Source organism: Notothenia coriiceps, unplaced genomic scaffold (genome assembly GCF_000735185.1).
Source record: "Notothenia coriiceps isolate Sejong01 unplaced genomic scaffold, NC01 NC01_scaffold00021012, whole genome shotgun sequence".
NCBI classification, from domain to species: Eukaryota; Metazoa; Chordata; class Actinopteri; order Perciformes; family Nototheniidae; genus Notothenia; species Notothenia coriiceps.
In genome coordinates this window covers 23,211-44,789 of record NW_011353713.1, presented here as the reverse complement: position 1 = coordinate 44,789, position 21,579 = coordinate 23,211, and the positions used below count along the sequence as shown (strand labels likewise).

At 39.8% G+C, this 21,579-nt stretch overlaps 4 protein-coding genes across 4 annotated transcripts; 2 read left to right on the top strand and 2 right to left on the bottom strand.

The window, feature by feature from the left end:
* Positions 1 to 976: 976 nt before the first annotated feature.
* On the top strand, positions 977 to 21,014 carry LOC104953071 (serpin A3-2-like). Its single transcript, XM_010779990.1, has 7 exons — positions 977 to 980; positions 11,780 to 11,783; positions 18,449 to 19,090; positions 19,740 to 19,810; positions 20,195 to 20,226; positions 20,536 to 20,683; positions 20,758 to 21,014. Exons 3-7 carry the CDS (start codon positions 18,457 to 18,459, stop codon positions 20,950 to 20,952), a joined length of 1,080 nt encoding a protein of 359 aa, XP_010778292.1. The 5' UTR covers positions 977 to 980; positions 11,780 to 11,783; positions 18,449 to 18,456; the 3' UTR covers positions 20,953 to 21,014.
* Positions 4,064 to 7,126, bottom strand: lsm1 (LSM1, U6 small nuclear RNA associated). The gene is made up of 4 exons (XM_010779985.1): positions 6,955 to 7,126; positions 6,736 to 6,804; positions 6,414 to 6,529; positions 4,064 to 4,610 (listed from the first exon to the last, which is right to left on the bottom strand). The coding sequence occupies exons 1-4, from the start codon at positions 6,998 to 7,000 to the stop codon at positions 4,440 to 4,442; spliced, it is 402 nt and encodes a 133-aa protein (XP_010778287.1). The 5' UTR covers positions 7,001 to 7,126; the 3' UTR covers positions 4,064 to 4,439.
* Positions 7,802 to 12,457, top strand: bag4 (BCL2 associated athanogene 4). Its single transcript, XM_010779987.1, has 5 exons — positions 7,802 to 8,073; positions 9,145 to 9,264; positions 9,470 to 9,700; positions 10,018 to 10,287; positions 11,396 to 12,457. The coding sequence occupies exons 1-5, from the start codon at positions 7,993 to 7,995 to the stop codon at positions 11,858 to 11,860; spliced, it is 1,167 nt and encodes a 388-aa protein (XP_010778289.1). The 5' UTR covers positions 7,802 to 7,992; the 3' UTR covers positions 11,861 to 12,457.
* Positions 14,426 to 16,295, bottom strand: LOC104953069 (dual specificity protein phosphatase 26-like). The gene is made up of 3 exons (XM_010779988.1): positions 16,075 to 16,295; positions 15,403 to 15,614; positions 14,426 to 14,737 (listed from the first exon to the last, which is right to left on the bottom strand). The coding sequence occupies exons 1-3, from the start codon at positions 16,251 to 16,253 to the stop codon at positions 14,544 to 14,546; spliced, it is 585 nt and encodes a 194-aa protein (XP_010778290.1). The 5' UTR covers positions 16,254 to 16,295; the 3' UTR covers positions 14,426 to 14,543.
* Positions 21,015 to 21,579: the final 565 nt, after the last annotated feature.

Here is a 21,579-nt window from a genome sequence, read left to right as displayed (position 1 = left end):
AGTGTGTGCAGTGCAACAAATGTGAACGCAACTGTTGATCTACTCTCTTTTGTAGGGCCATTGATAAAGTCATGTTTCAGCTATTAACTCAAAGACCCGTCTCATCCCATAATGTGAAATTGTAAAAGGCCCTTTCTCCCACACACAGGGGGGAGGGACTGGGTGAGCACCAATGGAGCTGCTGGGACAAGCCCTATCTGTCATGGGTCATTAACTGCTCTTATTAATTCATGAAGCAGAATTCACCCGGCCCAGTCGTGCTCTTCCCCCCGTAAAACAAAACGTCCAGATTGACCCGGGGGTAAAACGCATTCTTCGTTAAGGGTTTTGACAGCAAGTCAACTTCCTGTTTCACTTCATTAATCCATTAGTTCCCATGAAACTCTCCCCGGCCTCTCTGGCAAACCTTTTTACTCCCTAGTATGTCATCATGTGAGATAAATGGAAGGAGGCGCACAGTCTTTTCCTGCGTCACCCCGCAACTCCACAGAGACTGTTGCCACATAAAACCACGTGCTGCCTGCAACCAAAGTTGTATGTGAACTTGTTAGAGAGTGTGCCTCCAAAACTGAGTTACTTAGATTTTGAAGTTATAGTTAAAGGTTACATGATTTATATTTAAAGTATGACACACACATACAGAGTTCCAAGGAAGAATGAGGCTGCTGTTTACTTTATTTGAACCCCCCTGTACACAAAAGGTTCAGGGACCTCCAGAAGACTTTAAGGGAAACAATCATGGCATCAGACTAAATGATGTTACCTGCAGGCCTTCTTTCTGACCTAATGACTTTAGGCTTGTCTTCTTCAAAATAGCCATTTATAGCATTATATACCCCAATTTGTCACACTACACCCTGGCCTTCTCATTGGACAGCTACACTGATAACCAGATTCTTCCTCTGCAGGCCCCATACACCGATTTCAACATCAGTCACATCATTAGATCACGGTTCAAATGGCAGCAACTCTTCAACCATGTATTCCATGTAATCAGTTTGTGCCTCAGCATGTAAAATGTTGCGAAAGAGCGGCTTCATTTGCACAAACAGCGAAAGCGGATGTGGGAGGCAGAATACCCCACCTCCCATGCATATGTGGGATAACGCATATGATTTGTCAAAATCAGTGAGAATAAAAATGATTCACAAGATTGATTTAAGGTTATTTTGATCAACAGAATAAAAACGTCCAATTAGATGTGTTGATGGTGTCTGTGCTAGATCATACGAATGTGTTTTTTTCCCCTCTGCTGCATCTGTAGGATTTACCTGCTGTACTGAGCCTACAGTCCGCAGACGTACCTACTGCCGTCATCATTACGATTATTCCCACCTTGTCTGCATATCGAGCGCAAATATGACAGGCCTACTTACTATTTGCACTTAGCTTTTTTTTATGTGGCAACTTACCCTCTCTCGCTTTTAGCAGTACAGTGTTGGCTACTATGTTCTCCAGCTCCATCAAAAAAAAATCCTAAATGCAGGGGTTTCACAAGGGTCTGCAGCAAAAACACCGTCCTTTAGCTTGTACGCTGTGTGTATTCTCTTCACTCCTTGACGGTATTCGAGCAAATTTCACTCATATCAAAGTCGTAATGGATTAAACAGGATGTCATAAATGTGCTTGCAATGTAAGCCGAGCATGGTTCTTGTTGTGGTCTGGAAGTGCCGCGCTGCATTTCTACTCCAATCCCCCCAAAACCATTCCATGCGTAATTTGGCTGCAGTCTCTCCGACGCAGAGAATACTCTAATTGGAGGCACCGATGCAAGCGATTGAAGCGAACCGGGTTCTTTACAGCGGATTCTTTACAGCGGTACACCCGGACACTACCAGCTTTACATTAGAACGACAGGGGTTGGTTAAGCGAGGACATGAACGCGCCCCCCTCCCCTGTTGGTGCGTAATCGAAATGGGCTGGGCCTCTCTGTGAAAGCTGCGTCAAGCCAGAGACAGTAACAACTCTACCGGAATCGAAGCTAAATTGTCACCAAAATAACACCTTGTACTATTTCTTTTGGCATTGACCTGTGGTGCATTGAAGCCAGAAACAGCAGTTGCAGGATAAAAAAAATTAAAAAAAATGCGAACACAGTAAAAACTACAGCTTATTTTTCTGTGTATTCCTCTCAATGGATCTGTAACAACTCTTCACATCAGTAAAGCAGCCATGTGAAGCAGCACAGGTGTTTCTACTTGTTACCTGATTAGACCTCCTACCAGTAGGGGTCAAATCAGGTAACAAGTGACAGAACCTGTGAAGGAGGTATTTGTCATGTTACAGTGCTGGAAATACATGCACATCTTCTAAAACCCTTGTTTTAACGCTTAAAAGTGTTTGTTTTCTTTGTCCTCTTGATTAAAAATTCACAATGTGACATTATGAGACGATGGGTCCCTGGACACAGAAATACAAAAGGCCCAACCACCCACATAGGAGCAAGCTAAACAGAAGTTGTGTAGCATCTTCTGATTTAGTTTTGTGTCTCTTTTGTAGTTATTGTTTGTCATTTTGAGTCTCACTGTAGGCCTATGCGTCGATTTAGTCATTTGTTGTTTTTGTGGTAAATTTGAGTCTATTAGGTACATGTCTCCTTCAGTTACATTTGTATTTAAAAGCAACTGACAATGTTGTGCCCCAGGGCCTGTGCCTGATAGGCCTGTTTGGCAATACATTTATGCAAAAATGTAGGCCTAGTTTAAATTTGCAAATTAATTTATAGTGAATATAGAAAAAGGGCTATTAGGTAAAGTCGCCCTCTGGTGGTATAATTTCTAAATGAAGTAAATACCTATCCTTGTGTATGTCCTTGTATGATGGATAAATTGCATTAGGCAGCTTCTTAAAGATAAAACGTTTTCATTTGTCTTTTTCAAAGTACTGGGTTATGACACTGCAGAGATTCATGCAATAACCCATAATTTATAATGAATAGTAGCACCCTTTTATTTGAACAGCATGTTTATCTGTGCCATACCCAGGTCATAGGCTCATGTCTTTATCCCTTGTTGGTAGCATTTGAGAAAAGTCCAGAACCTGATGTTCCAAAAGGAAATATAGTTAGTAAATATTGTAATGAACATTTTATTTTTAAGTTGTCTCATGATCTTGATCTCCCATCATCTCTAGTTGACCATAAAGCAGGTTATGTAGACCTACATGATGTCACCTACAGTGTGGGTTAGTATACTTAATGGACATTACATTTTAAAAATAGTTTATACACCTTATGTAGGGGCAATTTTCTCAATAAGGTTAAGACAGATCTTATTCCATATGTATGCCCTTATGCCTATAGTCAGATATAAAACAGATTATGCAGTTCCTATAATTCCTTTAGCATATTTGACCCCTCTCTTTTTTACCTCCCAATTCATTTATACCCCTCTATATTATGAATCCAATGCAGCAAAGGACTTTTATTTTGAAGGAATCCCGGAATTCCTACTGTTGTAGCTGTACGAAGCTTGACTTATTTCCTCTTTTTTTTGCATGCAGGCTGCTGTTAAGTGTTCCATGTATATGCAAAAAGAAAGAACATACATTGAATCTAGGCGGAAGGCTATTTCACTTGTTACCAGGATAACTCGTAGTAGAGTGTGTACCTATAAGGGCTGAACACCGACAGCCCTCTGCTGCAGCAGCCGGGGTACAGGGCGTGCTGAGCTGCTGCTTCATATTAACTCACCGTATCGGTTCGAACGACTAACAAGCTTGTTATTGACTGATGAAGGCAGATAAGATCGTTTTCTCCGGACGCTTATCTTTATAAAACAGGACATGCGGAAGTCTGGCTGATCTAGCCTACATTGAATTACTTACATTAAAATCCCCTTTCCTCTAAGATAGCGCATAACAGATGCTCTGTTGTCGTCTGCATGTTGGTTGTAGCTCCATCACACAGGACCAGAAGGGCACTTGCTGCTTTTGGCTCAAATAACACCAAATATATAAAACTGTAATGCCTTAATACTTCATTAAATACAACAACATGAAGTAAAAAAGAATAGGCAACACGGTCAGATGGTGTGGTGGCACAAATTTGTCCAAGCATGCCATCCATAATGAAAAATTAAACTCTTTAATGGAGCATAGCATGTAGTTTTGTCAATAGCAGGCCCACATTTCTCCAAATAAAAAGGCTTAACATATCACCGACATAATAGAAAGTGCTGCTGTAACATAATTGCTAAATTGTCAACAGAGTGATCGTACATAAACACTTTCTTTCATTGTTTCTATAAGGTCCTGCAAAACAGAGCAGCTATCACATTTCTTTTCTCCAAATGATCAAATGAAATTAATACAGTACACTACAGTACACAGACCCAGCATGTTGCATTAAAAAGGAAAACACTCATGATGTCTTAAATTCAAATTGAACATAAAACGTATCAGTCCGATACAAACTGAGAAAGGGGCTCATGGATTCAGGGTTAGTATTCGTCTAAGTTATCGGCTTTTGGTATTGAAAGGCCTCGGTCCTTCAGTGCCAGCATTTTGACTTTCTCCGTCTCCTGTTTGGATTGCTGTTGCAACCTTTGCTCCTCCAGAATCTCCTCAATGGAGACTTGTTGAAGGACTGTGTCGGAGGGCTTATCCATATCCTGCATAGAGAACATTAAATCTGTCAACAGGCCTAATACAAAACTCATCAGACATCAGCAAACAGCTCACTGTACTTCCCATGACAGCTTGATATTAAAAGAGATAGTCAGTGTATTACACAGTAGAAAGCTACATGTGTTTAATCTGCCTAAAATGTATCAAAATCGTTTGTTATATTTAGAATACATCCTTGACCCTTCCATCAGAAAGACATCTCCGACAGGAAACTGGAGCAGTTATCTATGCTCTCTTCCAAAAAGGCAGGAAACAGGAGTTGCAGCCTTAATTTGTTAGTTTGTGTTCTATGTTTTAAGTCACTTCATTTAGTTCAGATTGACTAAAGTCACAGAACAATACAAACATTCCAACTAATTGAGGCTGCAGTTAAACCTGCAACTTGTGCATTCTTGGAGGCAAAATTAGTTTCTCCGTCAATGGAGTCTGGAGGCTTTGAAGAGAGCATAGATCAGGGGTGTCCAAACTAAAGTCGGGGGGCCAAATGCGGCCCGTTGTCCATTTCTAATTAGCCCTCAGCAAATTCTTAAAGTATAATGGTATATGGCCCAGACCTGAAACTCGTGCTTGTCTTATATTGTACTTCTTAAATATATATGCGAACCTATATTACACAGTAGTTTTCATGTGTTAATAAGCCCACTATTCAAAGACATGCAGTCAATTCAAACTGAGAACATGTTCTAGTACATCTTTGATTTATTTCCATAACAAGCTTTAAATAGACCCTTCATATTTCCCCTTATAAGCAATCTGAGGCTTCTGTTTTAAGGGATGAGCTGCAACAGGATAACTGACACCCTCTGGAGAGCTGTGATGTTTCATCATATTCAAGTAAAAAGCATAATTGACCTACATGTGATTGATTTTGCTTAATTGTAATTTAACCTATGAGGCAGTATACCTCACCTCTAGTGAGGGGCCCAGGCCTTTGTAAGTTTTTCTGTATAGTGGCCCTCAGTGAAAAAAGTTTGGACACCCCTGGCATAGATATTTATAACAGCTCCAGTCCACCCTCAGAAAGGTTTTTGTGGTGCAGGGTAAAGCAGTGAAAATATTCTAAATGAAGCTGCACTTAAAACGGATATGCCTTCTTTTTTTTCCACACCCATTAATGTGTCTGCATATAAACACATCTCACCTCTACAAACACAGCTGCAGCCTTGTTCACCAAACAAGGATTGTTAAAATTAATGAGCATTCGTAAAAATGCATAAATATATATTAATTAAGAGGGGCCAAGCTCTTTTGTTCTAATTTAGTTTGTAACCTTGTGATCTACATACATTCATAAACATAATGTTCACTGGTTGTTTCGATACAAAACAGGCAGTAGCCACTTATTAGTATTACCACTTATTGGTATTACTAGAACATAGAATAGGCAACACAAATGTAGAATGAACCATCTCTGATTATTAGACTGCGTTATGGTCCTTGGCCACTTTGTTATGTGAACCTCAACTGAAAGACTATACAAATGTGAATATACTGCTTGGCTAAATTAAAAATGGTATTGTGCAATGACCAAATATTAAGGCTGTAACAGTTATTTTCCTTATTGATTAATCTGCCGATAATATTCTAGGTTGAACGATTGCTTGGGCCATAAAACATATTTAAAAGTCTTGTCAGTCTTAAGCCCAAAGATATTGCATTTATCATGGTATAAAAGAAATGACCTAGATTAGACGAGCTCTAGTCACCACCCACTGTTGTTTGTTTTGCTAGTTGTACCATCCAAACACAGACACACACACACACAAAATGAGGATATTCCCACTTACTATCTCTCCAAGTAGCACTACATTCTCTCCTCTCACAATGAATATTCCTCTGGGGATGTCACCAAATTTTTTCCCCACGTGGATGCGTTCAACTGTCTGATGAAAAACTAGATTTGCTGTGGGGACAAGAGAAACAGGTTGGAGAAATAAACTGCTGAGTTAAAATGGCATTTTAAATCAAACTCTTCATTAAATAAACACATCAGGGGGTGGGATATCAACAATGGTATTTAGCCCATTTTTAAAGAGCCGATATTCTTTGGCTTGTGTTTTGAAGCCTTATTGAGTCAAAACAAGTGGTGGATAATTAAATAAATCATACCAAACTGATCAATGCTTCTGAGGTAACCGATCAGTGTCCTGCCATCTCGGAGCAGCACCAAGTGCTTCTCTGCAAAATAGACCAACACATGCATGGTTAATTAAAACATTAAAGCGGTTACAAATGATCCAGTTTGTGTCAGACACGATGCCTATCTTTGAACGTTTTCTCCGCCAAACCATCTCCATCTGCCGGAGCGGCTCCTCCGACAGGACTTACTGTCGATGTCGTCAATGAGGCTTGCCGTCCCTGGTACGTAGTTCATCTTGGGCTGCTTTTAATTTGCTTCTTATGCCTTTATGTAACGTCAAGCCATGAATGTTTCAAAATATGTTTCTCTGAAGTGAAGTACAGGAAGCGCCTTTATACACGCCCGGGATAAACTTCCTGTAGACACTTAACCCTTTCAGCACTGCTATTTATTTCATGTTGTCTTCCTTACATTTGTAGGTGTACTGTTTGAAGAAAATATATTTTAATAAATGTAAAACCAAAGATAAATATTAGTTATAGATACAAATATTCGTTAAAATGAGAAATATGATATATTTATGACGTGTTTCCTATCGGCTGATGCACAGGCGACACCAGAGATCGTATATAAAGACAGATTCGGAACAACTCAACACATTTGCTTGTGTAACATTATTAACACAAATGAATTGTTCTATCAAACACAGCCAAAGTCTCCTCCACGTAATGGAGGTAACACGGAATTTATTGATCAAAAGATATAACATAAAACCTTTTTTTTCCATATTTATTGAACAATTATTTCAGAAAAAGGCATGTGGGGCATATGAACAGAACACAGAAAAGACAAAAAATAAACAAAACACAAGTGGTCACTCAGGAATGAAGGTGTTTAGAAATGTGTTGAATTGATACTTTTTCACAATTTAACTATTTTTTTGTATCATTTCATTTCATTACGAAAAGCGACACATACTGGGGGGAAACCATAGGGGGAAACTAGAGAAAATGTCCACCACATTTTGTGGTTGCAGAAAACTAGACGCGGAGTGAGAGCTCTTGATTTCCTCTCGTGCTCTTCGTTAAAGAGACAGCACAGGATTGCTCGGAGCCATTCAATCATTTCCTGAATCCACTCAGACGATCTGTACTTCTGTGGAAAAAACGGCGACATTGTTGTCAACAGCTGGGACGAACATACGGCTCAGACAATAAACGTTAGACTTGTTAAAGGCTTTTACAATGGCAGATAACAGGACGGAAGCCGGGGAGCGCGTTTAGCTAATGCACCATCTTCAAATGCAGTCAAATCGGCCCTCGACTTGTAACTCGGGGAATACTAACCAGAACTGGAATAACACCATGGCAAGTGACACAGCTTCGACAAAGGGGGTTAGCCTCTGTCTTTTAAAATGTGTTTTAATTTTCATGTTTGTACAGAAAAGCGTATTCATCCTGCTAGCTCGCATTAGGTAAGAGCTCTATTCATGCTAGCTTCAAGGCTAACGGAGCTAGCTGGCATTATATAACGTTGATAGTAACCGCCACACTTTGTCACGTTCATCTGGACTTGACCCCACTGCTGATAATACTACAGTCGTATCAACCCGCACATGTTCAAGATATATCTTTCCTTAAATATTCAGCGTGGCATGGTTTCTGTTAGATGGTACATTAGTGCTGCTCTGTGCAAAACTGGTTCAGCAAACATATGTGTCAGTGCCAATGTTTACTCAGTTTCTTCACGAAGGTGAGGATTTCGAAAGCATTTACCATCTCCTGTCTGCTCGTACCAAGTACAGCTCACATTTAAAATGACTCCTGGTACTAAGAGACATTTTCAACTCCTTTGTTAAATGACCTAACACGTATGTAGTTTACTTATTCATGCATCACATGCATGAATAAGCACTGCAATTGTCATTTGCAGTGGTGTAAAGTAACCAGGTACATTTACTTTAGTACTGTTCTTAAGTACAATTTTGAGGGACTTTACTTGAGTATATCAATTTGTTGCTACTTTATACTTCCACCCCACGACAATTCAGAGGTTAGTCGTGTGCTTAACTCCGCTACATTTCATAAATAGCCTTAGTTACTTTACATATATGGATTAATGATGTGAAAAATTCTATTGAAATATATTACATTATTTTTACTTTTGGCACTTTAAGTATGTTTTCATGCCAGTACTTGATTAAAATTTTGAATGCAGTATTCCTACACTCTGGTACTTTTACATTTACTTAAGTACAACATTTGACTACTACTTCGACCTCTGATCATTTGAAATAGTCTATTGCTCTATGTTATGTATTTGTATGTGTTAAATATATATTATATATGGTGCATTGTTTGAGACGCTTGGGCAAATAAGCTATCCATTGCAATGTGACAATAAAATATATAAATCTTGAAAATATTCTGTGTTCACAGGACGCTCCTCAGTATCCAGGGTACCCCTCACATTACTGGTATCCGGAGTCTCATGCAACAGGACACTATGCAAACACCTATCCATCGGGATCAGATGTCCCACCACAGTACAATCAACAGGTAGAACATAAACTGGCCCTTTTTTTAATCCTCGGGTGTACAGTAGCAGTAAATCTGCTCATTATCCTTAAGTCTCTTAAGTGCTTTCACCCTTCCCTCACATATTCTAATGCCTATGTTGTAACAATTACATCACTGTGATACAGTAACACACAGATAAGGGAGGGTCTTAAATGAATCCCCATCTCTTGTGCTTTCGATGAAGTTAATGCCTGCAGGTTATCCAAATGGCCATGGTGTCTACAGCCCAGCGCAGAACCAATACTCGACTAGTGGTTTCCACCCGTCCAACCCGTTTTACTGTGCTGACACTCAGAGACAGGCTCCAGGGCCGTACCCCAACCAGGCCTGTCCTGCCGAGCAGAGCAGTGGGCCGTCTGGGCAGCCCCACCCCCAACACCAGCATCATCACTATCCTGGTCCACAGTGTCAAGGGGTGAGGACATTCGTAAAATATGAAACGATATTAAATGTTGATATCGTCACAGTCAGTGTTTAATGACCTTAGTTCCTTCTCGCCATCATCTCGTATTATTCATGGGAAAACTGTTGTTGATCAACATTTTTGGGGTACCTTGAGAAAATACAGCATGAATGAGGTGTGAATGGATGAATAATGACTTGTAAATGTACAGCACTTTTAGTAGCTGTAATGACAGGATAAAGCGTTGTATAAATACCATTTAAGTCCTCTTCTCATTTACCATTTCTTCATAGATTTTGATTATAAAATGAACACTGCTCTGCTTCCAGGGTCCTGGATATCCTACTGGGGCATACCCTCACTACAGTGAAGGAGGTCATGCAATGCCCGCAAACCCCCCGTACCCCACTGGCCAGCCCCTCCACCCTAGCCCCCAGTCTGATGGATGGACGCACTCTGGAGTGTATGCCCCCCCACAGCAGCAATGGCAGCCAGGCCAGCAGCCTCCACAAAACCACTACGGCAATCCTGTCCGTCCGTCCCACCCTCCAGCATGGCCCGGGACTGGAACTGGAGCTCCACCACCTTACCAACCCAAGGTATGATCGGCTTGATTCCAATGTGGTTGTCATGACTCATGGTTTTTATTTAGGGGTATTAATGAAAAGATAGGCTGATGTAAAAAAACTCACAAAGTATCGCGATTCTCAGGCACTCAGACCCCACGCAGCATTCTCATCTGTTTGTCATTACTGGTGTCCTTTTCTGGTTGCTAACAAACGCCATTGTAACACATAAACCAACATCACAATTATTTACATTATTACAGTGGGCTCATAGGGAGGGGGGGGCAGGAGCTCCAACAAGGTGTGTAGGACAGAGAGTGAATACACATACTATACAGAGATGCTGTATGTATGAGAAGTTTGGAAAATTGCAGAATATAAATCTATTTTAGTATACCTCAACAATGGAATTATGATCAGCAGAAATGTCCATGACATGGGACCTTTTTAAATCGGTTGAAAATGAAATTGATAGTGTATGATTTTACAATTCTTATAAAGCAGTTTTGATGGATGAAAGTAGGAGGCGTGTAAACAGAGGTGAAATGAGAGTTGAACGGACTTTGAACTGTTGTTTGAACCTTTGTCACTTGACTAGTTCAGAAAATTGTCGGTTGTTGTTATAGTGTCAACATAAGTCAGTCACATTCACTTTTTTGAGAACTTTATTTTGCCTACTGTCCACTCTAAGCCTGTGTTTTCCTTGTATCTGACTTGCTAATAGAAATATTAAGCAAGGCAACAAAGATAGTGCCCATAAGACACCTCTCCATGCTTTTAACTACTCCACTACTTGTATGGCCTTTACTGAAAAAATTTACATAGTCACTTGCCATAAGTTGATTTTCCAGACGTAAGCCAGCTACATCCGTCACTTTTCTTTGCAATGGCAACATAAAAATGGCCATCACTCAAACCACCCTGCTATGTTGATATGAATTCTATGCATTAAGCCGACTAGAACTAGTTCCAGGACATATAGGAATTACGTTTTATGAAACCAAATCCATATCAAAAGGTCAAATTCACAATAATACAGGCATAAAGGAGTATATGTACATATGGGTTAACATGGTGTAAAGGGGGTTTTAAGATTTAAGGGTTTCCAAATATCTTGACAGTCTTTGTTTTTATGTTGTAGGACCAGCAGCACCAACGTGCCCCACAAGTGGGACCTAAACCCAGGCCAACCCCATCCCTGAATGCCCCCAGTGGAAAGCCTGCCGAAATATGTTCACCTCCCCAATTGTACAACAAAAGCGGGAGAGGTGATCCTAATCCTTCTCAAGCTGAGCCCCTGCCCCAGGCGCCGGCCCCAGCTCCAGCTCCAGCCCGGGCCGGACCCCAACCCCTGAGCGATAACCCCAGCCTCGCCAAGGTCCAGCTGGTCATGGCCAGAATGATGCTGCTGCAGGAAGATGTGGATGAGTTTGTTGGCAGAAAGTCGGAAAAGAGTTATCGTGTTCTGGAGGAGCTGCTGACCAAAGAGCTGCTGCTGCTGGACTCTGTGGAGACTCAGGGACAGGAGACCGTCCGGCAAGCCCGAAAGGACGCTGTGCAGAAGATCCAGGCCATATTGGACCAGCTGGAGAAGAAAGCCTTCTGAACTGGACTTATTTACTGGTTTGTCGGTCTCTAAGTCTTGCTGTTTTCCTCTTCCAGATCTTCCATGGACACAATGAAGGTCTACTCTTCTCTATTCTTCTCTCTTGAGGGTTTTTCCACAACCATGATATAAAATGCCTGAAATAACTGGCGAAATGGAATCAACCTTGTAAAGCCTGATAACACTGGTATAATTGTGTTAGAAGTGCAGACTGACGGTTGTCATAAGTTACTTTGAATCTCATTGAGTGACTCTATTGGACACACAGCCGGACACTCTTACTCAGCTTTTTCTGTAATGTCCTGCCTTTGCCAGCATAATGCAGGGCTGAGTGACAGAGAGATGCATTTATTCACATTTTCATGCTGTCCCTCAGGATTGTGGGTGGGTCCGATCCTACATCTAAGAACGTCATTCCCCGTCTATTATTTCATCTCATAGTCCGTTTGCATGATATGTCGCCAACCCTGATAGAGGCCAAACAGTTAGTTGTCCTTAGTCCCATGTCTCCGCAGGAAGACGTGCAACGCTTTTCTTTGTTAAATAGTGCTCCCAGCCCTGCATGCACTCTAAAGTCCGACAAACATTAAATACACTCATGAGATCTAAAAGAAAATGACCGGGCATGGAGCGTAGCAGATTTGCGAAAACCCTCTAAAGATCGCTGTCCCTATTATTCCAGATTTTGGATGAAATGTCCTCCTACCTGCGGACCTAGAATCCAACCTATATATGAATGCCATGTATTTTACTCTAGGAACGATAGTTACGGCTGTAACTATGGTTCTATGAGTCCCAGATGACTGCCAAAGGCGGTGCTTTTAGCACTGGATATGTCCATCGCACGCATGCGCAGTTCGAGTACCAATAACAACAAAGTTACCTGTGACCCACGTGACTACGGCTACATAAGCCGGCGTCATTAGTGGATCGGTTCCCAGAATCTTCTCGCGAGCACACAAGAATTCTGAGTGACCGGAAACTCTGGCGGTCATCCGGGACTCATAGAACCGTAGTTACAGCCGTAACTATCGTTCTATTTCGTCCCTACTGACCGTCAGAGGCGGTGCTTTTAGCACTGGATGACTATACCAACCATGTCATGAAGAATCCNTTTAAATGGTTTTGAGAATACTGGTTTATTTAGAAAGCAAATATAATGTGTGTCTGTGCACCAATCAGGGCTTAAAACACGTTTAAATTAGAATATTTGTATTTGATTAGAATCTAATAAGTAGGTGGGTTGTTCAGTTACTGTCAATGACATTTGATTTATAACAACACAGAAAATGTGTAGATTTTTCTGAATGTTAAACTCATTGACATTATACATTAAACTCTTGATAAATAGTACTTAAATGAGATCGTTTTTAAAAATCCCGAATTTAAAATAATACATCAAAAGAGGGATACAAATAGTAATTTCTAACAACTCTACATTTACATTTGTAACACGTTGCAGATGTTAAATATTTTCAATTCCGGTGTACACACGGACATCTCACACATATGATGTCAAACATAGATTTTCACTTTTGAAAGAGTATTCAAACGTGTGTTTACATAAACATGTTATATGAGCTCTCTGAATCTTTTTACTTACCTTCTCCTGGTTGAAGCCGAGGGAATCACGGCAGGTCAGAGGGAGACTTCCCTTTTATAAGACTGACCAGAGCTGCTGAACTTTGTCTTTGTTTATTCATCATCTCAACCTCATATTTGCTCTGCTCCCAAATTTGCTCGGTGTAGCGGTAAATCTGTGTAATGATTACTATTACTGACTAACCATGGAATCAAACTGCACGGATAAAAGCACAAGTCAAGCTACCACTGTCATCAGCATGTACAAAAACATGTTAGTGCTAAGTGTCTATTTTCTCACTCCCCTGTTAATTAGTGAACCGACATAAGTTAAATCTTTATTCAAACTATTAGTACTTTGGCGTCAAAGAGTAGCAGTATGAGCAAAAGTGGGAGAATACCATCTTAGCAATCATTCTGTGATATTTGCACCGAACAAGAACATTTCTTTTTGGCCTATACATAACAAATCAGATCTCTGAAAACTAAAGCAAAGCTTCCCTCTCAGAGGACATAAACACAGCAGATTAGCTCATTGTGTTGAAATGTGTTCATGTTGATAAAGCAACTTGAAGCATTTTATAGTCCCGCCAAAAAAGGCAAGCAGAATCAAACAGAGCCTGAGGGAACTGAAAAAGCTGGAAAGCTGATCAGAACAAGAAAATTAAGCCTTGCCCATAAAAGAAAAAAGCAGGGATTAAATAAGTTCAGAATGCAACAAGAGGCAGCCCAACAGATGCTGAAAAGATTAGTAATATCTCTGAAACTCATTGAAACAGAAACATGGAGACATGTCTCACAACTAGTCTCTCAGAATAGACACTTTGCACACATGGACTTGTAAAGAAACTTTTTTTTAATAAAATGTTTATTTTATGTGATATTGTTTCTGTATGTAAGTAGCAGCGATTGTCTGCAAGACATTTAAAAAAAAAAACACCACACAATTCATTAACATGTACAAATTGATAGAATATATAGTAGTACTAGAAGTGCTTTTAAATGTATCTCAAAATAGAATAATACGCGGCACACTTGAGCTTTCTTTACCATGTTATTTCCCTCATGTTCTGGATCTGCTCAACATGCTACCCAGCAGCGTTCAGTGTTTGCCAAAGAGCTGGCCGTCCAGTCTGATGAGCTGTCGGAGGAAACCTCGATTAGGGATGACCCCCCGGTTTTGTTTCACCGCACAAATGGCCTCCACGAGGCCCAGGTTGTGCTTCAGCATCAGGTAAGCCAGGACCAGGGTGGCAGAGCGGCTCACTCCTACATGGCAGTGCACCAACACTTTGCCTGGGAAACATAGAAACATAGCAATGATGGCTGGGCCATATTATATCTATACTTTATCAATATAGTGAAATGAGACTAGATATTGTTTAATATGTTGGATTATTGTAAGTGTTGTCTTATCCTGAGTTGAAAGGCTAAATTACAGTAAAGTGATTTAATTTTCTTGATTGACCTAACTCTTGTATTATTTGGCTCCACCCACTTATCATTTTATTTATAAAAATTGTCATTGTGTAAAGATTTTATGAAATCATGAATGGTTGGCCCAACAATACTGTCACAATAAATATATAAAGTATTTGGTAAATACAAAAGACTTGATATAAACTGAGGTGAAGCTAAGAAGTCCTGCATACTGTGTGTCTCTGTGAGCTTAAATGAAACATATTTGTTTCTTGAAACAAAGTAGAAAGGGATTAGTGGAGAAATCATGATAGGAGGAGTACAATTGATCATTTAACTAATGATTTTTGTGAGTTTCTTAAGCTACTCTGCAGACCAGATCAGTGTACTGTAGTCTTTTAGATCTACAGTTAACCTATTCATTTTTCTGTGGAATCAGTTTAACTACATATTTCAGCTAAGAATCTGAAACCATCTTGCCAGTTGAAGATTATTTTTATAAGACAACTGCCTTTAAATTAATGTTCTACCCCTCCCCTCACCTCCTCTGCGGAGAGCCCTGTGGATGAAGTCTGCTGCTGCCCTGAAGTTGACGCTCATGTCAAAGCCACAGGAGTCATGAACCTCTATGCCCATGTATGTGATCTCCATGCACTCGTAGATTTCTGGCTGCACCCCCCGTTTGCTGTGAGCTGCATTCAGGATGTGTGTGACTCGATGCTTGGTGAGATTGGCCCGGTTCTCTGCACTGTTCCTGAAAAACGCAAAACTCTGAATTCACATATAACAGGTCGAATATACAGACAAACAGAGCAGGTGTTTCTCGAGGAAACACATGCATGTAAAGTATTTCATAGTGATAATTGATATTTAAAAGACAATTTCAGACATGCAAGTTGGAATCATGCATGACCGAGACATGCTTTCATGCCAACACATCAGTGGAAACTCTCACATAGCATAACTGTAGTTTACGCATGCTCCCAATGCGGAATGCAACATGGGGGGGTCTTAAGTTACTCATACCCCATTTAAATCTGATTCATGATCTGTTCCTCTTACGCCTATGTGGACTATATCAAATTCTAGACTTGGGTAATATTTGTTGAAATGTCTCACACACAATATTTGGAAAAATATAGTACAGCAAAAAGTTACAAGGACATGCTCCACTTTAATGAGGCAATCGGCTGGATAAAAAGTAAGTAACTTACTGGTCACCGATATACAGCCTTGGCCACACTTCGTCTGCATGGCTGATGATTGCTTTACCTGTAAACAAGAGTCTTTCCAACTCAAACACCGCCAATCCAGGTGAACTCAGGTCAATTTCCACCTTCCGAGGGGGAGGCGTATCATTCCAGGACGCGGGAAGTTTGGATGTGTAGGACATCACGTTTTCTGTGTGCTTCTCTTAGCACAGGGTTTTCTATGAGGCAACTTCTGGTCCTTTAAAAGCAAACAGTACAAAAAATCAAAAAGAAAAAACCTACATGCAGTTTGAGGCCACGTCTATCAGAGGAAAATACAGTTTTTCCAACAGGCTTTTTAAACTGTGTCAAGCTACCAGCACAAATGACCCAGGTGATTCCAGGCTCCGGCTTCTTTGCCTCAGATGTACTCGGCACAGGGTGCTCTAAGGTTTGTCAGGCCATGTGACCCTCACATTAAATCTATCCCAAGCCCCAAAGCCACTGGGGGCCTGTGTTGTGCTTTTGCATTCAAATAGCTGTCTATTTAAAGGCCTGTATGCTGAGTGGCAGATGGAGGGAGTTTGGACCCATGCAGCAGTTTCCACTTGACAACCAAAACCAGGCTATTTTTCTATTCTTTAAAGAAGCAATATACCTTTTTGTCTTTCACGTTTATAATTTCTAATAAATGTTTGATAGTACATAGATTGCTTCAGAATAATGACCCCTTGCATTTTGACTGGTTGCATTTTAGCCTTACCTTCACTATACAAATCTGTCCTTGCTTGGTGCGATTTACTGGGAGAATAAAGGCTTTAACGTCAAAAAGGAATCCTGTATTGTACAACTGCAACAGGAAATGGATTGCGATTTAGTTTTCCCTGGTAGTAAACCTGTGTTAGGTTATTAGCAGTAATTATCCCCTGAAATGGAAAGGGTGGATAGTGGAATAACAGAAGTAACAGTTGACTTTGCGACTGTGGTGATGGCACTAACACCATTTGAAAAGACTAGCAGGGGGAGTGATGAGAAGTCTGTTTGCACTTTTAAAATGTTGTTTCCATTTCTTTTGAAGTATGAAACTGGCTTTTATTAATTGCCATTTTTAATATAGAGCTAAATATTTCTTAAATTTGCTCTGTAACGTCTATTTTTGAACAATAATAAACAGCGAGAAAGATAATAAATTCATTTGATCACAGATAGAAAATATATTGACATTTAATTATTTCTCTGTTCTTTTCTCAATTTCAATACTTGTCAGGCAAGGATTTCCATCTTGTGTTGGAAACATGCATTACATCTGAAACTGTAAAGTTGTGCTCCATAAAACATAACAGCACAGGGAAATGAACACATAGGACAGGTGTTTTTTTTCATGCAAAGCTTGTCATCTTCATTTTATTTTATTTTATAATTAAAGCCATCCCCTGAAATATGGCACTCCTTTTTTTCTAAATCAACACATCAAGATGATTGGAAAAAAAGTCTACTCTACACAAGAAAACTAATAATTGTGGAAAACAGGATATTGGTGCGGCAGTAAACAGAAACAAAGTCCAAATCAAACCCTTTTTACTCACAAGTGCTGCAATCAATATTGTCCTTAAGCAGAAAACATTACTGAAAAAGTTGATCCTTTTCTTTATCTTTTGAGCAATAATATTGAACACTTCATCCTGAAAATACAATTAACTTTCCTGTAGTTATTTATATATATATATATATATTCCAAGTGTTCCAAAAGGGATTGAAATAACTATTGATCAGTTTTTCAAGTAGTTCTTAAAGTGTTCCTTATGTATCTGTAATAACAGTAGTTCCTAGAGTAAAATACATGGCATTCATATATAGGTTGGATTCTAGGTCCGCAGGTTGGAGGACATTTCATCCAAAATNACTGTACACGCCATTACATTACATTGTATTTAGCTGACGCTTTTATCCAAAGTGACTTACAGTAAGTACATTTGACCAGGAAGATACAACCTTGAAGAATTTCTTCAAGGTTGTATCTTCCTGGTCAAATGTACTTACTGTAAGTCACTTTGGATAAAAGCGTCAGCTAAATACAATGTAATGTAATGGCGTGTACAGTAGGAACCTCTTCTTTGTCATTAAAGGGTTAGGAAAATATGTGTAAGGCCTTTAAAACAATATCTTTAATGTATCTTCCAGGAAAATCAGTTGGCTATTGTTTCTCATGTAAAAAAAATTCTTTGTCTTTGCCTTGCTATTGGATTTTAGATAGTAATGGGGGACATAGAGGGGAAGACAGGCCACAAAGGTCAGTTTTGAACTCTGGAGGGGCGCTTGCTAAAGAGGCAGCCCCCCCCCTCCCAGCAGCAAATATTGTGTAATCCAAATGAACAATGTACTTTTGAACTTTGGTCTTAGGTCACAATGATGCATGCCGCCTTGGGGATATGGATCTTATCAGCAGTGATCTGCGTGGGGAGAGGAGATCACCATTATGGCCACAGTCAGGGAGACCAGAACACCGGACCTGAACCCAGCGCCGCCAGCCTCTCTCTGTTGAATTCAGCAAACAAACAGTTCTCCTTTGAATTGTACAGCAAGTTAGCAGCTCATATTGACTCAGCGGGAAAGAACATCTTCTTCTCCCCAATCAGTGTGTCTCACGCCTTGGCTGCCTTGTCCGTAGGAGCACGGCGTATGACCCACAGTCAGATATTCAGCGGCTTGGGTTTCAACAGCACCCTCTTGACACAGGAAGAAGTTAATCAAGCTTTCCATAAACTTCTAGAAGAGACAAACAGCCCATCTCAGAAAGAAGTCAGCGAAGGGACTGCTGTATTTATAGACAACCGCCTCAAACCAAAGCCTGAGTTCCTGGAGACCTTGAAGCAGTCCTACTTTGCAGAGGGGTTCAATGTCGACTTCACCCAAACCGCAGAAAGTGCTGATACCATCAATAAGTATGTGGAGGACAAGACCAACGGGAAGATAAAGAAACTTGTCGAGGGCTTGGATCCAAGCACAGTCATGTATCTCATCAGCTACATCTACTACAAAGGTATCAGGTTTCATGAGAAGAAGAAGAAGATCTGTTTGTTATTTTTTTCCTGCACATTTAGAGCTGCAACCCCGAAGCAAGACAGCATTTTTCAATCTATTCATTCAGGGCTGTTTTGCTTTCACACAAAAATCCACATTTATTTATTATTTATTGATTTTACTTACTTTTGCATCTGTAGATTTCTACTGAATCCATTTGGACTTCATCATGAATGTGAATAATCAAATACAACATTTTTAGAAAAATATGTCATACAGTAAATAAGTGTCTTAATGTAAGTAATCAACTTGTTGATTCCAAAGTGACATTGTTTATTTTAATATTTTTTACGCCATTCACTCTTAGTGTCTTGCGACTTATGCTTACCCTTTGTCTCTTTGAAGGCAGTAAACTCTAGATGATTTTTTGTCATACTTTGAGCCAGAAATCTCCATTTCACTGGCAATTACGTACACCAAAGTTTTACTCCGATCTATATTCTGAAGGTTAACAGAGGGGTTTGTTCTTAGTTATAGCCTGGTCTATGTGATTCCTAAAAACATTGCAAAATATTATTTCCCCCAAAATATCCTGTTTTAAACCCTTTATTACTTGGTCAAAATGTTAACCACAACATTTGTTTTACTACCTGCTCATCATCCAACAGGAACTTGGGCGACTCCATTTGATGCTATGCGAACCAAGGAGGATATCTTCAATGTGGATGACAACAACAAGGTTCAAAGATGTAGCATTTATCCAGAATGGTTTTGAGTCTCAGTAAATATAGATAACTGAGCATNACAGAGGGGTTTGTTCGTTTAGTTATAGCTGGTCTATGTGTATCCTACTGAAGACACCGGAAGTATCCTGTTTTGAAGACACTTGCTAGTACATTGTTTACTACCTGCTCGCTCATCAACAGAACTTCGGGACTCCATTGTGAGTTGCGTATGCGTAACCAGAGGAGGATATCTTCGAATGGTGTGATGCGACAACAACAAGTTCAAATGATGTAGCATTTATCCAGAATGGTTTTGGTAGTCTCAGTAAATATAATAACGAGCATTCTGTATGTGTTCTTTTCTGATCCAGACACCTTCAAGTTTGATATTTTTGCAGGTTGCATGTCCAGATGATGAATATGGAGATCACTTTTGATCCTATTACGACTCAGCAATCAACACGTCAGTCCTCCAACTGCCCTTCAACAGCACTCTGCCATGCTGCTGATTGTTGGCGAGACATGGCACGCTTGGAGTCTCGACCATTTGCCCAGGCCATGTCACCAAATGGCTGAAGTGATGGAGGGCGAAGGTTTGGACAAATCTATAAAATCATCATCAATTTCTTGTTTCTAACATGGAAGTTTGCACTGTAAAAACTCAGCTGGTGTCCTGGTACGATCACTTATTTCTGTCAGATCATCACTTATTGTTTGCCTATTTCTCATTTTATTTTAGGAGATATGATGTCTTTATTCCAAAGTTCTCCATCAAGACCTCCTACACACTGAACGATGTGCTGATCTCAATGGGAATGACCAATATGTTTAGTGATCTTGCAGATTTTAGTGGCATTTCAGAGGGGCGAAAACTGGCAGTCTCAGACGTAAGATCACATATTTCACACACATTTTCTTCCCTACATTACATCCATCTAACTTTATCTCTGTTTCACTGCAGGTTGTGCACCAAGCTACCCTTGATGTCGATGAGGCCGGAGCCACAGCTGCAGCAGCCACAGGCATCGGCATCACACTTATGTCCTTCCAGAGCATCCCTGTCTTGAAGTTCAATCGTCCATTTATGGTTACCATCGTTGAACGCATCACAGAAAACATCCTTTTCTTGGGCAAGATCATCAACCCGGAAATCTGATGGGATACGCAGATTTGTATTTGCTTGAGCAAAGCAGTGACATCACATATAAAAAACCCTAAAACAAACGTTGTTCTTTGGTCTTCATTTTGTGTTGCAGAAACAAAGAGTATTTGTTCTAGTTCGTGAAGGTCAAATTAGGCTGGGATGAAAATATTAGCAACGGCTATCAGCTTTTATTACACATGCAATAAAATCAGAGACTTTGTAGATTATTTATTAGTTTATACTCTAACTATCTTTTCTGCAGTTTCTTCCTAACGAAAACCCCCATGTTTTCATGGCAGAACACTTATTTATATATTTCTCTCATATATATATATTAACCCTTTTTTCTAAGATGTTTAATACATGTGGGGTATGTGCTACTGAATAGGATATTTATTGTTAAGAGAATAATACAAAAAATTGATTTATTATGAATTAGGCATATTTCATGCAAATTATTGGTGAATTTAGGACGAATCTATAGACTCTTTATACATATTTAATCAACAATTAAGTGTGTATATATGTTTTTACGGTAGTTTGCAATAGTATTACAGATTAAGTACTGTATTGTTATGTTGTGTTTGTACTATAAATATATTTTAATTATAATACTGTCGTGCTTTAACTTGGGTAAGA

Bases quoted from the DNA above. Each gene is read 5' to 3' on its own strand.
- lsm1 (XM_010779985.1), bottom strand. From the start codon at position 7,000: ATGAACTACGTACCAGGGACGGCAAGCCTCATTGACGACATCGACA. The intron at 6,805-6,954 runs GTAAGTCCTGTC...TCTATTTTGCAG, and splicing joins CCTCATTGACGACATCGACA to AGAAGCACTTGGTGCTGCTC. The intron at 4,611-6,413 runs GTAAGTGGGAAT...TTCTCTATGCAG, and splicing joins TAGTGCTACTTGGAGAGATA to GATATGGATAAGCCCTCCGA.
- bag4 (XM_010779987.1), top strand. From the start codon at position 7,993: ATGCACCATCTTCAAATGCAGTCAAATCGGCCCTCGACTTGTAACTCG. The intron at 8,074-9,144 runs GCAAGTGACACA...CTGTGTTCACAG, and splicing joins AGAACTGGAATAACACCATG to GACGCTCCTCAGTATCCAGG. The intron at 9,701-10,017 runs GTGAGGACATTC...CTCTGCTTCCAG, and splicing joins CTGGTCCACAGTGTCAAGGG to GGTCCTGGATATCCTACTGG.
- LOC104953069 (XM_010779988.1), bottom strand. From the start codon at position 16,253: ATGTCCTACACATCCAAACTTCCCGCGTCCTGGAATGATACGCCTCCC. The intron at 15,615-16,074 runs GTAAGTTACTTA...TGCGTTTTTCAG, and splicing joins AGGCTGTATATCGGTGACCA to GAACAGTGCAGAGAACCGGG. The intron at 14,738-15,402 runs GTGAGGGGAGGG...TATGTTTCCCAG, and splicing joins CAGGGCTCTCCGCAGAGGAG to GCAAAGTGTTGGTGCACTGC.
- LOC104953071 (XM_010779990.1), top strand. From the start codon at position 18,457: ATGATGCATGCCGCCTTGGGGATATGGATCTTATCAGCAGTGATCTGC. The intron at 20,227-20,535 runs CTTTTGATCCTA...ATTTTATTTTAG, and splicing joins GATGATGAATATGGAGATCA to GAGATATGATGTCTTTATTC. The intron at 20,684-20,757 runs GTAAGATCACAT...GTTTCACTGCAG, and splicing joins GAAAACTGGCAGTCTCAGAC to GTTGTGCACCAAGCTACCCT.